At 42.0% G+C, this 14241-nt stretch overlaps 2 protein-coding genes across 2 annotated transcripts; both read right to left on the minus strand.

Moving 5' to 3' along the window:
* Positions 1-11467: 11467 nt before the first annotated feature.
* Positions 11468-12301, minus strand: LOC134183625 (uncharacterized). Its single transcript, XM_062651209.1, has one exon. It carries the CDS (start codon positions 12249-12251, stop codon positions 11595-11597), a length of 657 nt encoding a protein of 218 aa, XP_062507193.1. The 5' UTR covers positions 12252-12301; the 3' UTR covers positions 11468-11594.
* Positions 12302-12313: 12 nt separating this feature from the next.
* Positions 12314-13660, minus strand: LOC134183672 (vertnin-like). The gene is made up of 2 exons (XM_062651258.1): positions 12392-13660; positions 12314-12333 (listed from the first exon to the last, which is right to left on the minus strand). The coding sequence occupies exons 1-2, from the start codon at positions 13119-13121 to the stop codon at positions 12314-12316; spliced, it is 750 nt and encodes a 249-aa protein (XP_062507242.1). The 5' UTR covers positions 13122-13660.
* Positions 13661-14241: the final 581 nt, after the last annotated feature.

The following is a 14241-nucleotide window of genomic DNA, read 5'->3' on the forward strand; positions in this document are numbered from 1 at the left end:
ATTGTCTCATCGCATGATCTCATTGTCTCATCTCATGATCTCATCGCCTCATCTCATTGTCTAATTTTGACACAAATGGCACGCCATAAAATTGTGCGTTGTCCATAAAGACAGATCGAGTGTTGCTTCCGTTTTGTTGTTGTATTCGTCAGACAACCACGACCTGTCAAATTCTTACATGCAACAACAATATTGCTAAACAGAACGTTTTGCCAATTTACAATATAGATGCAACGACTGCACTGTGACCGTTGCCATAGGAATCTATGACGTTGACTTCCCTTTTTACAAAGTCTAAAATCTAATTGTAAAAGCCTTACAGTTATCTATAGAATTACGTTTGCAAGTTGCACGAACCACTGAAATCCCATGATTGCCAAGATGCAGTGGAATTGCAATCATTTCGTACTCGAATACATTTGCCTACGATGCAGTTATACATTACACTAGGTGCTAAACAAAACGTTATACAAACAATTTAACCGACGTACATGCTGACAAGCTCTTTGAACATCTTTATAACCTCGGTTTGTGTAGCACGGAATAACAAAAGAGCTCACAATGATGACTCTTTTGTCATGCTGTACATTGAAACAAATTGAAAACGAATACCTAAGCTATCCTTTAGCAACACAAGCAGATATCTTTAATACCTTAGAGTTGATCTCTTTCTCAAATATTGAGTGTGCTGCGTTGACGACCTTCATGAAAAGGTAAACACAATTATAAGTCAATTTGAAACGAATCATGCCTACGTCTATTAATGCATGCATAAATCTTATAAACTTCTATCTAGCTAAACGGAAGCGTATGTTTACGCGTGCCCTTACGTGCATGAATTTAAGTGTGTACGTTCCTAGGACTACGCTTGCTTTTTACCTGGTCATTAAACCACGAAATCGATCTCAGTGCTTGTATTTCTGACAATAGGAGACGGTACTGATAGATACGTAAAACTAGATCACCACTCGTATTCACGTTCCATGCTCTTGCGACCTATATATATATATATATATATATATATATATATATATATATATATATATATATATATATATAGGATCCATGGCCCGTCCTTCGTACGGGCAAGATACTGTAGTGTAAAGATAGGTCTGTGAACACGTCACGTGCAACCTTTGTTGCGAGGTCCCGGATATGCTGAATGAATTCGAATCTCGCTCTTCGCGCTTGTTTCGATAGAAATCGACACACTCCCCGTGTAGCGCTTGCTGCAGAAAACGTGTAGGTTGGATTCGGTGCAAATGCGATCAGAATTTGGAGAGAAACGCAAGCGATAGAAGAGTGTAAAGATTTCGTCGGCAAGAGATATTCGATTGCTCGAAGCTTTGCGAAGGACGGCGATGCATAGGGTCTACACGGGACTGGTGCGGGCGTGTGTTCGAATGAACTGCAATGTGTAGCGTTTGCGTCGTCGAGAAATTTTACGCGTGGATCGATCCCTCGAGAGGGGACCCGGTGCATTATTTTTTTATTTTTTACGCAAACCTTCCTGTGTGCGTGCCGAGTGTGCGTGCCGATTTCGGTTGCGAACGGAAAAAGACGTGGCCGCCAAACGCGAACATCCATACACACACACACACACACACACACACACACACACACACACACACACACACACACACGAGACAATTTGAGCTTTATATATTAGATATATATGCAGTAGTAATATATTATACGGTATTTCTACTCGTCAAATAAATGTATGTGCTATTGGACGTGTATTTGGTGTATATTTGGTGAAAATGTGTGTGTGTGTGTGTGTGTGTGTGTGTGTGTGTGTGTGTGTGTGTGTGTGTGTGTGTGTGTGTGTGTGTGTGTGTGTGTGTGTGTGTGTGTGTGTGTGTGTGTGTGTGTGTGTGTGTGTAATAATGTATGTATACATGTATGACTCACAATGGCATCTTCAGACTCAGAGAGTTCGTAATCTGAAAAAGAACAGCTTTTTTCTTTACTGTGCTGCAACGAAATATTCACGTCAAGACTCCAGTAGTGGCGTTCAGCAAGATGCCCTAGTAGAAACGGTGGCAGTCTATTTCCTGCCTCGGTAAGAGCTTCAATGTTTTTTGTCACTGTTGTCATCTTTTACTGACGAAATGATATAGATAGAGCGATCAAAAACCAATGCCGTCGCCCTGACAGCAACTTCGTCCGCCCACGTTTCTTTTCTGCTTAGTTCCAGTAAATACTCTGGCCACGCATCGTCACCTGTGAAGTTTCCTAGATGTTCTCCTGACATCTATATAAATAGGTATAATAATTAGAAAAATTCATCGACGTGAGTCATTTTATCTGACCGTGAATGGATTAGATCTCAAATAGTTCACGACCATTTGCCTAACTTCATAGTGAGACTTTTGATCTAGTGATAGTCGGTCCAGCTGATCTGAGATAGCTCTAAAAAAGCAGTTGCCGTCTCCCTTGACTCTGCTGCGAACAGTTAGTCCTGCTTGAAAAATGCGTCGATCTGGGTTGTCAAGATTCTCTTCTTTTCCAATACTATCACTAATCGATTGTTGTATCGCTTCTTCAATAGCTGGAGTGACAAGTGACACGTCAGATATAAATCGAAGCTAATCTTACTCAATCAAATTCATTTATTTAATCTAATTACTTGCTTATATTTTAAACAGTCAATTGTTATCAAACTTACTTTTAGTTGTAAAAATAATTACTACCTGTTGGTGTCTTGCTTGAAGATCTGCCTATACATAGTGATTCGTTTGAATCTCTGCTTGCCATCTCCATTGGATCTGACGACAACTCTATTGGATCTGTATCTGAATCATCTTGAAAATCTATGCAAAAAGCAAGTTAGTTTTCTAGAAAGCAATAAACACAATTAAACAATTTTTAGCAAGTCAGTCGCTACGGTCTTACTTTTCTTTAAATTCATTATGATTTGCTCGGATACAGCTATTTCTTGTCTCAAGTTCTCTTCTTCTAGGGTTAACGATGTAACATCAGCAACTGAGAACCACTTGTAGACGATCTTATCAGTGTCCGTATGTGTTCTGTCTTTTAGTTCAACAAGATACTTTTGAGTGTCGTAGTCTGCTTTCATTACCTTTCCGGTGGACGTAACTGGTGTTACAGGCATTTTCTTCCAGTTTGAACGAGAAATGCTCCGGTGCAGGCGTACTCTTACTCTGTCTCCGACATTGTAAATTGATGGTGGGTGAGACAACTTGTACCTCTCTTTTTGCAAATGTGCTGCTTTGTCAGAGGCAACAGATGCTGTCTTTCTCACCAAGGTAGACTGACGAAGATGGTTGGTTACATCGCCATCATTTGCACTTTTATATTCATCTTCACTACTTGTGGTATACTCCTGCAAGTAATTTGTAGATACACGTGTATTTTAGACGTGATGACATGCTCTAGTGCATGTATGGCATCATGCATGTACAAATACTACTATAGTAGATTCTCACCAGTAAGTACCATATTCTCATTATTAATTGAATAAATTTTCTTAGATACAAATTATCTCACTTGCTTGTCGTCTGTTTCTTCTGACAGCAAACGTCGATACACTAACCAGTTTGATTCCCGCCCGAAAAAGACATGACATGGACACTTCATATCTATATTCGCACAATATTTATAGCCTAGCATAATTTAAAAAATAACGTATATTTAAATTGGCAATGCTAGACTTATAGTGCACAAACACTAATATCCACGCAATAAAATAGACTTATAACGGTATGCCATGCAAGTAAAGAGAAATTACCTAGCGATGAATGTGGGCTGTTGTTGTACAACTGCGCATTGGTGGGAAGAATGTCAACCCAATCCAAAGGAGTCTCGTCTCCCTTGGCAGTAGCACGTTGAAAATCAAATTTTAGTTTGGCTTTCCATGTGCGGTGAGATCGCTCATCCTACAAAGTAATATATGGCAATTCTTATACAAATGCAGTGTATGATTAAACGCTGTAGCAAACATGATTACTCAAACAATTTTTATTAACTTAAATGATAATCATTAATTAATTTTGAGAATGCTTCTAGAGTAAAACACTTGCCTTTCCCTGAGTTTGCGGGTGATACGCAGAGCTGTATATCATTCTGCAATTAAATGCAGCCATCATTTCTTGAACAACTCTAGCCGTAAATTCTTTCCCTTGATCTGATTGCAAAATACGTGGTGGCCCGACTTCTGAATAAATTTTCTGTAGCGTTCGAGCAACCGTCATTCCGCTTTGTCGGGCAGAGCTTCCAGAAAAACCAAACGACTAAACACATCTATCACAGAAGGTACGTAGCGGTAGGTTGTCTCTCCTTTCCTAACCCTCACCTTCCTTAGATCGACGATGTCCGTTTGATTGCGAGACATCACGGAAGAAGACTTGATTGATCGTAGAGGTGGGCGGTTTCTGAATAGTGGACGGTGCCGTTGTTTTTCAGGTAGACGGTTTAGCATTTTCTGAATTCCGTGTTGTCCACTGAGACCATGAAAGTCTTTTTCAATTCCATGAAATATTTCTCTGCTCCTTCACCTTTAGTTTGCACGAAGGCTTTCATTACCATTGCATTGGACTCAGTCTTCTTTAGAGCAATTTTTCTCGTCTTTGTATAAATTAGCCTTGTTTCACGTTGGCCAGTCAAAGGATTGTGCACCACCTCCAGGTGATAGTCGTGGCGCTTGCGAAAGGCGAGTGCTTCTGCCTTGCTACGCTCAGACCGTGAAGATGATACGCTAGACATCCCAGCTAACATAGCAAGTAAAACATCATACACGTCATCTTCTAGAGCTGACGGACCGCGTCCAAGGTGACGAGGAAACCCATCGCGATGAGTGTTGTGATGATCCATAGAAGTTGAAGAACGTTGATTTTAAACAGCTGCAAAAATTTGTTTGAGAACAAAGTGAAATCAGCAACTCGGAAGCATGCTAGATTACAGTTACCATACAGTAGTACAATAATACATTTACTGAATTACAATTACAATTATTGACCAAGAGCAGTGAACAGTGACACTCTTAATTATTAGCTAACATTATTGGCAATTTAACTTCGGTTTTCTCTTTGTTATAAAACTATATTAATTTATAAACTATACGTTGCGTTATCAATTTCTTACTTCGCACGCTTGCTTCGCTGGTAAGGACGATTCCTCGAGTTTGGTAATACCAGTAGCAGTGAACAAGACGGTAGATCTGTGTCTACATCAGCTGTACTCTAAGTCTATCGGCATGGCAAGAGCAGACGGTGCATGTGATTGCAAGCCAGGTGGTATTTGTGAATTGTGGACGTACATGGCCCAGTATTGTTGTTAGTTGCTCTTTGCAGTAGTCGAGTCGTTGGTTTTGTACACTTAAAGCAGCTGTTTGTGGTTATCTAGGCATCAGGCCAGTGGCATGTCTGGTAGCGATCGAACAGCAGTCCAGTCACGGTTTGCTTGGTAGACAGACGCGTGAAAGTTTTTGTTCGGGTTTTGGTTTCTACTTTTGGGGTTCAACATTCTAGTTTACTACCAATGGAATTAATGAGGTTGCAATGCATGAGGTACGTACCAGTTAACGCGCGCGTTTAGACTGTCCTCTAGTTGGGAGTTATAGATGATCATACAGACAGCAGTCCTGAAAAGTTTACGTTTTCATGGTATGAGAGACTGTGTCATCGATGTCATTGGTTCATTGCTTGTGTCTAAGGGTCTTTTTTCAAATTAGGTACAATGCAGCATAGCAGTCCTAAAGTGGGAAGTACATCTAGAAAGACAGGGAATATTTACTGTATTAGTGGCTGTTGGGAACTCGATCTGCCTTTGGTGCTTTCTTGATGGGCACACAATAGCCTATGCAACCTCCCCCACACTCAAAACACTAGACTTCTTTTGAATCTGTGTCTAAGATTGATCGATCGATGCATGGCAATTTCTCTGTGATATAGAAATGTATTATAGTATGGTACTCATATGTATGATTTTTTTCACGCCTGCTGAAGGCATACAGCATCCACAGTTAATAAAGGACATACAGAACTGTACATTTAAAATTTACACAGAGACACACAGACACACACAAAATAGATATTATAAAATGTGTTTTTGTTTATTGTATATGAGGAAAATAGTAATGCTAGATCACAGTCTCAATCTTCAATTAATTTCCCTACCCTAGATGACTTGTTGGTGCTTGCTTACAACCATCGATCCCTGTTACTGACGCAATTAACTTACTATGCATTAATTGCATTATAGTTGCTGTAAATTTACTAGCTTCTTGCAACCACTCGCCAACCTTCTGTCACAGACATTGTACAGTATAGATATCATACTTATCTGGGAATTACGTAATCACACATGGACAATCAGAAAATTATTAGTTGTAATACACACATTTCTAGGATCTGTATACACCAGAGAGGACCACTTTAGTTGAGCACATTGGAAGAGTCTACGATATGGTAGTGTTGTCAGCCACGTACCGTACAGGCAGGTAGCTAGATAGCTAAATTGAGCAAGAGCTAGTACGGTAAGTGTTGCGCGTATGGATTGATGGGACTGTTGACAATGAACAAAAGTGTCTAGCTAGTGAACAGAAGCTCTAGTGAACATGCAGATCTATAGTCGCCGTAAACAGAATATATAGTAGCCGATAGTCGCCGTAAACAGAATATATAGTAGTCGATAGCCGCCGTGAACAGGATAGTTCCCGGTAAACGTGAACAAGATTAATTGTCACCTGTCAACAGGATTATAAGTCGCCTGTGAACAGAATAGTCGCCATGAACACTGTACGCATATGGCCAGTGTGAACATGCAGAATAGTCGTCGTGAACAGGATAGTCGCCTGTGAACTGGATAGTCGCCATGAACACTGTATGCATATGGCTAGTGTGAACATGCAGAATAGTCGTCGTGAACAGGATAGTCCCCGCTATAGTGGGGACTATCCTGTTCATCGGGGACTAACCTGTTCATCGGGGACTAACCTGTTCATCGGGGACTACCCTGTTCATCGGGGACTATCCTGTTCACGTGAACAGGATAGTCACCTGTGAACAGTATTATAAGTCGCCTGTGAACAGAATAGTCGCCATGAACACTGTATGCATATGGCTAGTATGAACATGCAGAATAGTCGTCGTGAACAGGATAGTTAGTAGCCGGTGAACAAGATAGTCGCATGTGAACAGGATAGTCGCCTGTGAACAGGATAGTCCCCGCTATAGTGAGGACTATCCTGTTCACCGGGGACTATCCTGTTCACCTGAACAGGACTATAAGTCGCCTGTGAACAGGATAGTCGCCATGAACACTGTATGGATATGGCTAGTGTGAACATGCAGAATAGTCGTCGTGAACAGGATAGTCGCCTGTGAACAAGATAGTCCCCGGTGAACAGAATAGTCCACGCTATAGCGGGGAGTTGACTGGGGACTATCCTGTTGACTGGGGACTTTCCTGTTGACTGGGGACTACCCTGTTGACTGGGGACTATCCTGTTGACTGGGGACTATCCTGTTGACTGGGAACTATCCTGTTGACTGGGGACTATCCAGTTGAGTGGGGACTATCCAGTTGACTGGGGACTATCCTGTTGACTGGGGACTACCCTGTTGACTGGGGACTATCCTGTTGACTGGGGACTATCCTGTTGACTGGGGACTATCCTGTTGACTGGGGACTATCCTGTTGACTGGGGACTATCCTGTTCACGTGAACAGGATAGTCCCCAGTGAACAGGATAGTCCCCGCTAGGGTGGGTTCAAATTGCGTGAACAAGATAGTCCCCAGTAAACAGAATAGGAGCAAATATGAACAGAATAGTCCCCGTGAACAGAATAGTCCCTGTACACATGCACAGAGAGTCAGACAGGACGCCGCGCCGTTGAACATAGTCGTATATGTTCAACTACACGCAACTGTAAGCAGCATGTAGCAGCAGGTGGAAGTGGCAGCTAGGCTTCCAAACGGTAGTCACATGTACACACGTGACCGGAACAACATGGCGTTGTGGGAAGCAGCACGTGGAATTGCATGGCAGCAGTTGACCGATACAAGGTGACTTTGCACATTTCTAGCTGGTGGGTCAGTGCAATTCTTCGGACAAGAGCGAATCGTTTGGTGTGACTCTCGTCGTTGTAGCTGCTTCGGGTGAGGCGCTAGCCCTGGCTGACAAAAGTGAAATGTGAAATGTGAAAGTATGAATCGGGTTTTTTTTACTTGCCGATAGCTGGCTTCTGAGGCGCTTAGTGTCAGCGGTGATAGTCTGGCTACCATTAGGAACGTTTGAAGTTGAGCGCTACGTGGGTCCGAGATCTCTGTAATGAGTTCTGAGAGATCCGGTTCGGATGCGTTTGGATACTTTTGTATGGGGCGCCATTTAGATTCTTCGCATCCCTACACTAGCCAAAAAGAACGTCTCAGATCTGAGTCTGAGAGAGAAGACCACTCGATATCAGGTGATCGAGATTATGTCCCATGAGTCATCCGTTGTCTGCGAGAGTAGAGGTTGACAAGACAAAACCACCAATTTGGCGAAAGGAAGTCGTTTACTGAGCCTATTGACAGAGATGAGCTGCGTCTCAAACGGAGTTGTAGAAACGAGATGGCAAGCACTGACCGAGATGATACTCTGTGACCGAGAATAGATGCGATCAGTTTTCGAGTTCTACAGCAGCGACGTTACGACGGATGCTGACGTGACCCGCTCTACCTAGTTGCTATCCTTGTCGCCTTGACATGTAGAACACGGCTTTTTGCAATCGTAATTGTATTTCGCGTCTATAAATGCATCCTAGGAGTCATTTCAAAACCTACTTTTCTCTCCAACTATTTCTTTTGTTTGATAGGGAGACAAGTCGGGGACGTCTGCAGCCAACTTTAATTAACTAGCACAATTCTTCACGGTTCTCGCCTAGATTGCACTCCGATATTAGAGAACAAGACCCGCTCCTCTTCTTCAGTTTCCTGAAGAGCAACATGCATAACTGCCGATCTGTTGGAAGACTTTGCGGGTTGCGCTTCTGCTAAAACATCCGAGGCTCTTTATCCGGGAGCCGCAACCTAAAGAATATGTACTCTCTTCTCAGCGGATTGTGGAAGCACTGGAGAAGACGTGACGAATATAGTATCGTGATTTTAGGACTCGACAATGCAGGCAAAACTGTGAGTGAACATCAGTAGGACACATGACGACTCTGTCGCACTAGTAGCAAATTGTAGCTGATTTGACGGTTTGTGTAGACTTTCCTTGAGCAGGTAAAAGGGCAGTTCGTTAATTCATACAAGACGCTTCCAGCAAACAAGATAACAAGCACTGTCGGACTGAATAGTGAGTTTACTGTACGGCTACACAGTCTCACGTAGCTAGACCCTACTGCCGCGTCATACTTTAGGGATTTGGTCTAAACCTGTACAGTTGTAGTTGTCCCTTTCATGTTCGACCACCTCAAAAGCCCGTCAAACGTGGTCGTAAAACGGAGGTGGTCTCTCCCAGAGGTGCATGTGACCTCTCCAGAGGACCAGGTGTTAGCATATATGACAAGCTCATCATCCTTTTCTTCGAACAGACAGATTAGCTATTAATATTAGTAATGGTTAGTAAATTTCTATTATTATTATTATTTAGTTGTTAGTTAATTAATTTATTGTTGTATGCATTAATGAAGTAAATCTCATTCACAGAATTAGCAGCCCTAGACAGAATTCTCATTCAGAGTTATATCTTGTTCAAATATTCTGTTCAGTTATATCCCGTTCTGAGAAATTAGCAAGAATCGAGTATCCCAATGTATGCAAATTATATGTTGTTGCATGAGTATCCCATTCTAATTTATCATCATAAAGTGTATCTCTGAATAATTATCAGCCGGACAGACTTCTCATAAAAAATTTCGGTCAGAGCTATATCCCAGTCAATGGTATCCCATTCTGAGACTATTGATTGTTATATAGCTAGTCCCGTTGAAGACAAAGAAAATATAACAGAGAGTCCCATTTCAAAAATTCCGTTGACTGGATTATTGAATAGTAGTATCCCATTGAAGCTATTTCGACATTGCCTCTGGATGCCGCGTTACTTCAAAGACGTTGCTGCCGTTGTGAGGAACAGGTGTAGCGAACTTGGCAAATATATTTGAGCAGCAGGGACTTGGAAGTCACGTGCAGTTACGTACTCACCCGGATAATCTGTTTCCTGTCTATATACCAAGTCATGACTCATGTGACTTTCACCATTTTGACAGTCCCGTTGAACGTCTTCACTTCGAAGAAGTTGCTGGCATTGTGGAAACTGGTGTTTTGAATGTGCTAACTCTTCGACGGGCATAGATGGTTAAACAAATGACTGTGGGCGTTTTTCAAGATACGGATATATGCACAAATATCTCTTCTTTCCCGATGTCACCCTTCACGCGTATCGTCCGATGTTGGGATCATGCAGTTTAAATTTGGTGCAGATCCGATTGGCCGTTACGGAGATATTCGCACGCCAACGGAGATGGGTTTAAGGCGGGTTCCATCCATGATTGGTAGGAAATCTCATCATTGTGGGAGAAGTACGGAAGACGACGACAATCTCACTTTTGACATGGATGGAATCGGCGTGCACAAGCCAAATTTAGTGGAGATCAGACTCGCCCTTCTTGGAGATCCTGATTTACACACACACCACACACACACACACACACACACACACACACACACGAGACAGACAGACAGCTCTTATATATATATATATGTGTGTGTGTGTGTGTGTGTGTGTGTGTGTGTGTGTGTGTGTGTGTGTGTGTGTGTGTGTGTGTGTGTGTGTGTGTGTGTGTGTGTGACATGCTTATCACTCACGTGACTTCTGCAAAGTCCTTACTATGTAATTACCTAATAACTTTTAAAAACTAACAATTAATATCAACAAGGAAATATAACAAAGAGTTGCTAAACTTTTAGAGATCAGAGGCTTGTAGCTAGGATTTTAGTATGGCACAGTGGTGTGATGTCAGAGACACACCTCAACTACAGTGCGTTCACGAATTAGAGCGACTGGTGGAATGTAGGGTACACCCTAAGGCGTGGTGTAGTGCTTGTGTAAACGGCTGTTACGTTGTCACAAGAGGCAATTAGCATCTATGTTTCAGAGCGTATGGTGTCAACAGTGCTCAAAATTAGTTTTCAAAGTTAGTCGGCCGTATGGCCAGTAATGCCAGAAGTTAGCCGGTCATTCAAATTTTTTACCGGTCGTCTAATTTAATTAGTAATCAAAAGCAGTTAGTAATCAAAAATTAGTAATCTCTAATTTAATTAGCAATCATAAACCAAGAAACAAGAGTCAGTTGAATACACATATTACTAAGGAAGTAGGCATTAGTTTACAACATGAAAGCACCTAAAATTGCAGTAACTAACAAAACATAGCAAACTGTGAACTGCTTTCCTTTATAATGTTACAGTTTTACATCAAATTAAGCAATTTACTCTAACACCACACTATAAGCATATTTGTTCGAACATAACTAGTTACTACAGATCTGAGATGCTATTCTGACATCATGCAAGTTGTGCTAGTGCATGTGACGATGCAAGTTGTGGTAGTGTGACGATGCAAGTTGTGGTACTGTGACCATATTTCACTCATCATTCAAGATCCAAGAGTCCCAATCATCCAGAGATACCGACTGCTCTGCCTCACATATTGTTTCAGTTGCCTCATTGATCGCTGAAGTGTCTTCTTGTTGATGAATGGTCTCGCTGCTGCATTCAATTTTTATTTTTTTGGGATGACTTTCATGACGAGTTCTTGAACAGTCTGACCACCATAACTGTACAGCAGCGCTTGAATCAAAATTTTCAAGTTCAGTTCCCTCAACACTGACCTCTAGCAGATCAGATAACGTCTCCTGACTAAGACTTGTTCTACGATCAGTTTTAATAAGTTTTAAGCGGGAGAAAAGGCGTTCTACTTTTGCAGTACTAAACGGTAAGCTGAAAAGGAGCTGTGCAATAGCAACTAAATTCCTAAATTGCGTGCAGTCAGGTCCAAACGCCAAGCGGTACCAAACATGTTGATACCCATCTCTGTCCACTCGAAGATATTGATGTGCATAGTCAAGCATCTCCTTGGCTTCTTCCTGAATTGCTGCTAGATCAGTAGCCTTGGCCTCGAGAGGAGCTCGGAAATTCTCAACTAGCATTGAAACAGCCTCTGTAAGCTGATGAGAGAAAGACTCATCGGTTTTGTGTGAGTACCAGGCTTGTGTGTCCAAGAAAACCATAATAGCCCTCATAAGTTTTGTGTCTGACCATGAAAGTCTTTCCTTCAATTCATCATCCAATCTTCTCAGATCACTTAAAGCTTGCTGTCTGCAGCTGTTCACAACAACATCATTGAAGTGATGTAATTCAATTCCTTGATACGTCATTTCACTGGCATTCTCATCATCACTGAAGCCAAAGGTAGATTCAAGTTTGTCAGAATCAGACTCATCACAGCAATCAGAGGCAGGAATGTCACTTTCGGCATGGTAACTGAGATTAGTGGCTGATCTGGGTAGCAAAGGCACAAAGTGATTGAGTTGAACATTTCCCTTAAGAGTTGCTGGCTGAGTTGTGCTAGACCACATGATATGAATATCATTATTTTGACTTGTTGCAGATTCCAAAGGTTGTACAATGGTATTCATAAAGGGACGGATACGTTGGTTAACCTCAGGGTAGTGCATGTTGATGGAACAACCAATTGCTGCAGCTGCACCATAGACTTGCACCATCCCACACCAACTTCCAAATTTCTTTGTCTCATTGCCCTCCTTCACCACAGCTAAAGCTAGACTGTCCTCAGTGCCCTTTCCCACTTCCTTTGCGGCTTTGAACACGCTGTAACTCTCATCAGAAAGAAACGTGGCAATGAGTGAAGAAGGATTCACACCTGGACAAGACGAAGCTTTTTCAATCAAAGCAGCTGCAATTGCCTGTGGCTTGTTGCAGAGCTGTTCTGCAACTTGCTGACGGAGTTGCTTGTGATTTTCTTCCTTTCCTGTCAAGGACATTGCAACAGCCCGAAAAAAGCAATTGCCATCAGCTCCCACACACACAGGCTTATGGGTCACCGGAGCATCATTTGGGTAAAGAAACTGCGCAACTGGGTCCAGAGACATAACGCTCTAACAATGAATTGAAAGGCAAAAAGCAACGCGGAAGTTTCAACAGATGTTAGTATACCATAATTAACATCATTAAGTACTCATGTTCCATGTACCATAGCAAATCTTTACACAGCATGACCACTTAACTGATTGTATCATAATTCACGAGAGATGTTATGGCATTTCATAGTAACACAACAATAGCTAAACGGTCCTCTCACAAGACTTAGATAAACATGCAGGGCTGTCCCTCTCATGCAGACATGATTGAGGCCTGACAAATAAGGTAAAAGTTGGGCGGTGCTATAGATTGTAGAGTACAAATTCAGAGGCCAACACATGAACAGAGACTAAATAGATGGTGCTAAATGATGTACATAGCTAACATATAATATCACATAGCTATGTAGACTAGCTATACACTTAATTGGCTCTTCATAGAGCTGGGATAGCTCTTCTCATCACTAATTAATGACCTACAAAAGTTGACCGGTCACCTTGACCGGTAATTAGCAACTATCACCGGTCATTATCCAAATATGATCGGCCATTGACCGATGACCGGCAGTAATTTTGAGCACTGTGTCAATGACAAATTAGGTAACTATATTGTTACGTGAAAGTGTACATATGAACGTGTTGCCTCTGGCTGCCTCGCTGGCTTGAAACGCGGTTTGCTTCATGATACAATGATATACTAAAAATTGTACTTTTGCTATAGGCCATGACAACAGACCTGGATGTTTCTATGCGCTCACTGGTTGTATGTGTCAGTTGCCTCTTTTAGGAACAGCTCTAAGTACCAGATACATACACTCATTCACTTCTGGCTCAGAGAAGCGTCTGGAAATCACGAGAACTTGACTAATTTGACCATATCAGAACCAAACTGACCTGCCATTTAGTGCATTCTTGAGCGTTGATGACATCATTATGAGGACTTTGACATTCCTGCTTCTTCTGACCTACAGTTATGCTGCACAGCACAACACCGGGATTGGCGGGTTTACGATGGAAAACATCAAGCGTCTGTGTAGAGAAGGTCTAGCAAACGTTACTCTCGGAAAGTGGGCAAACTGCGTGAGGCACGTACGTGAGAAGGTGGAGAAGCATTACAGGACACTACATGGTG

The sequence above is a fragment of the Corticium candelabrum genome, chromosome 8 (assembly GCF_963422355.1).
Source record: "Corticium candelabrum chromosome 8, ooCorCand1.1, whole genome shotgun sequence".
In the NCBI taxonomy this organism is placed as follows: Eukaryota; Metazoa; Porifera; class Homoscleromorpha; order Homosclerophorida; family Plakinidae; genus Corticium; species Corticium candelabrum.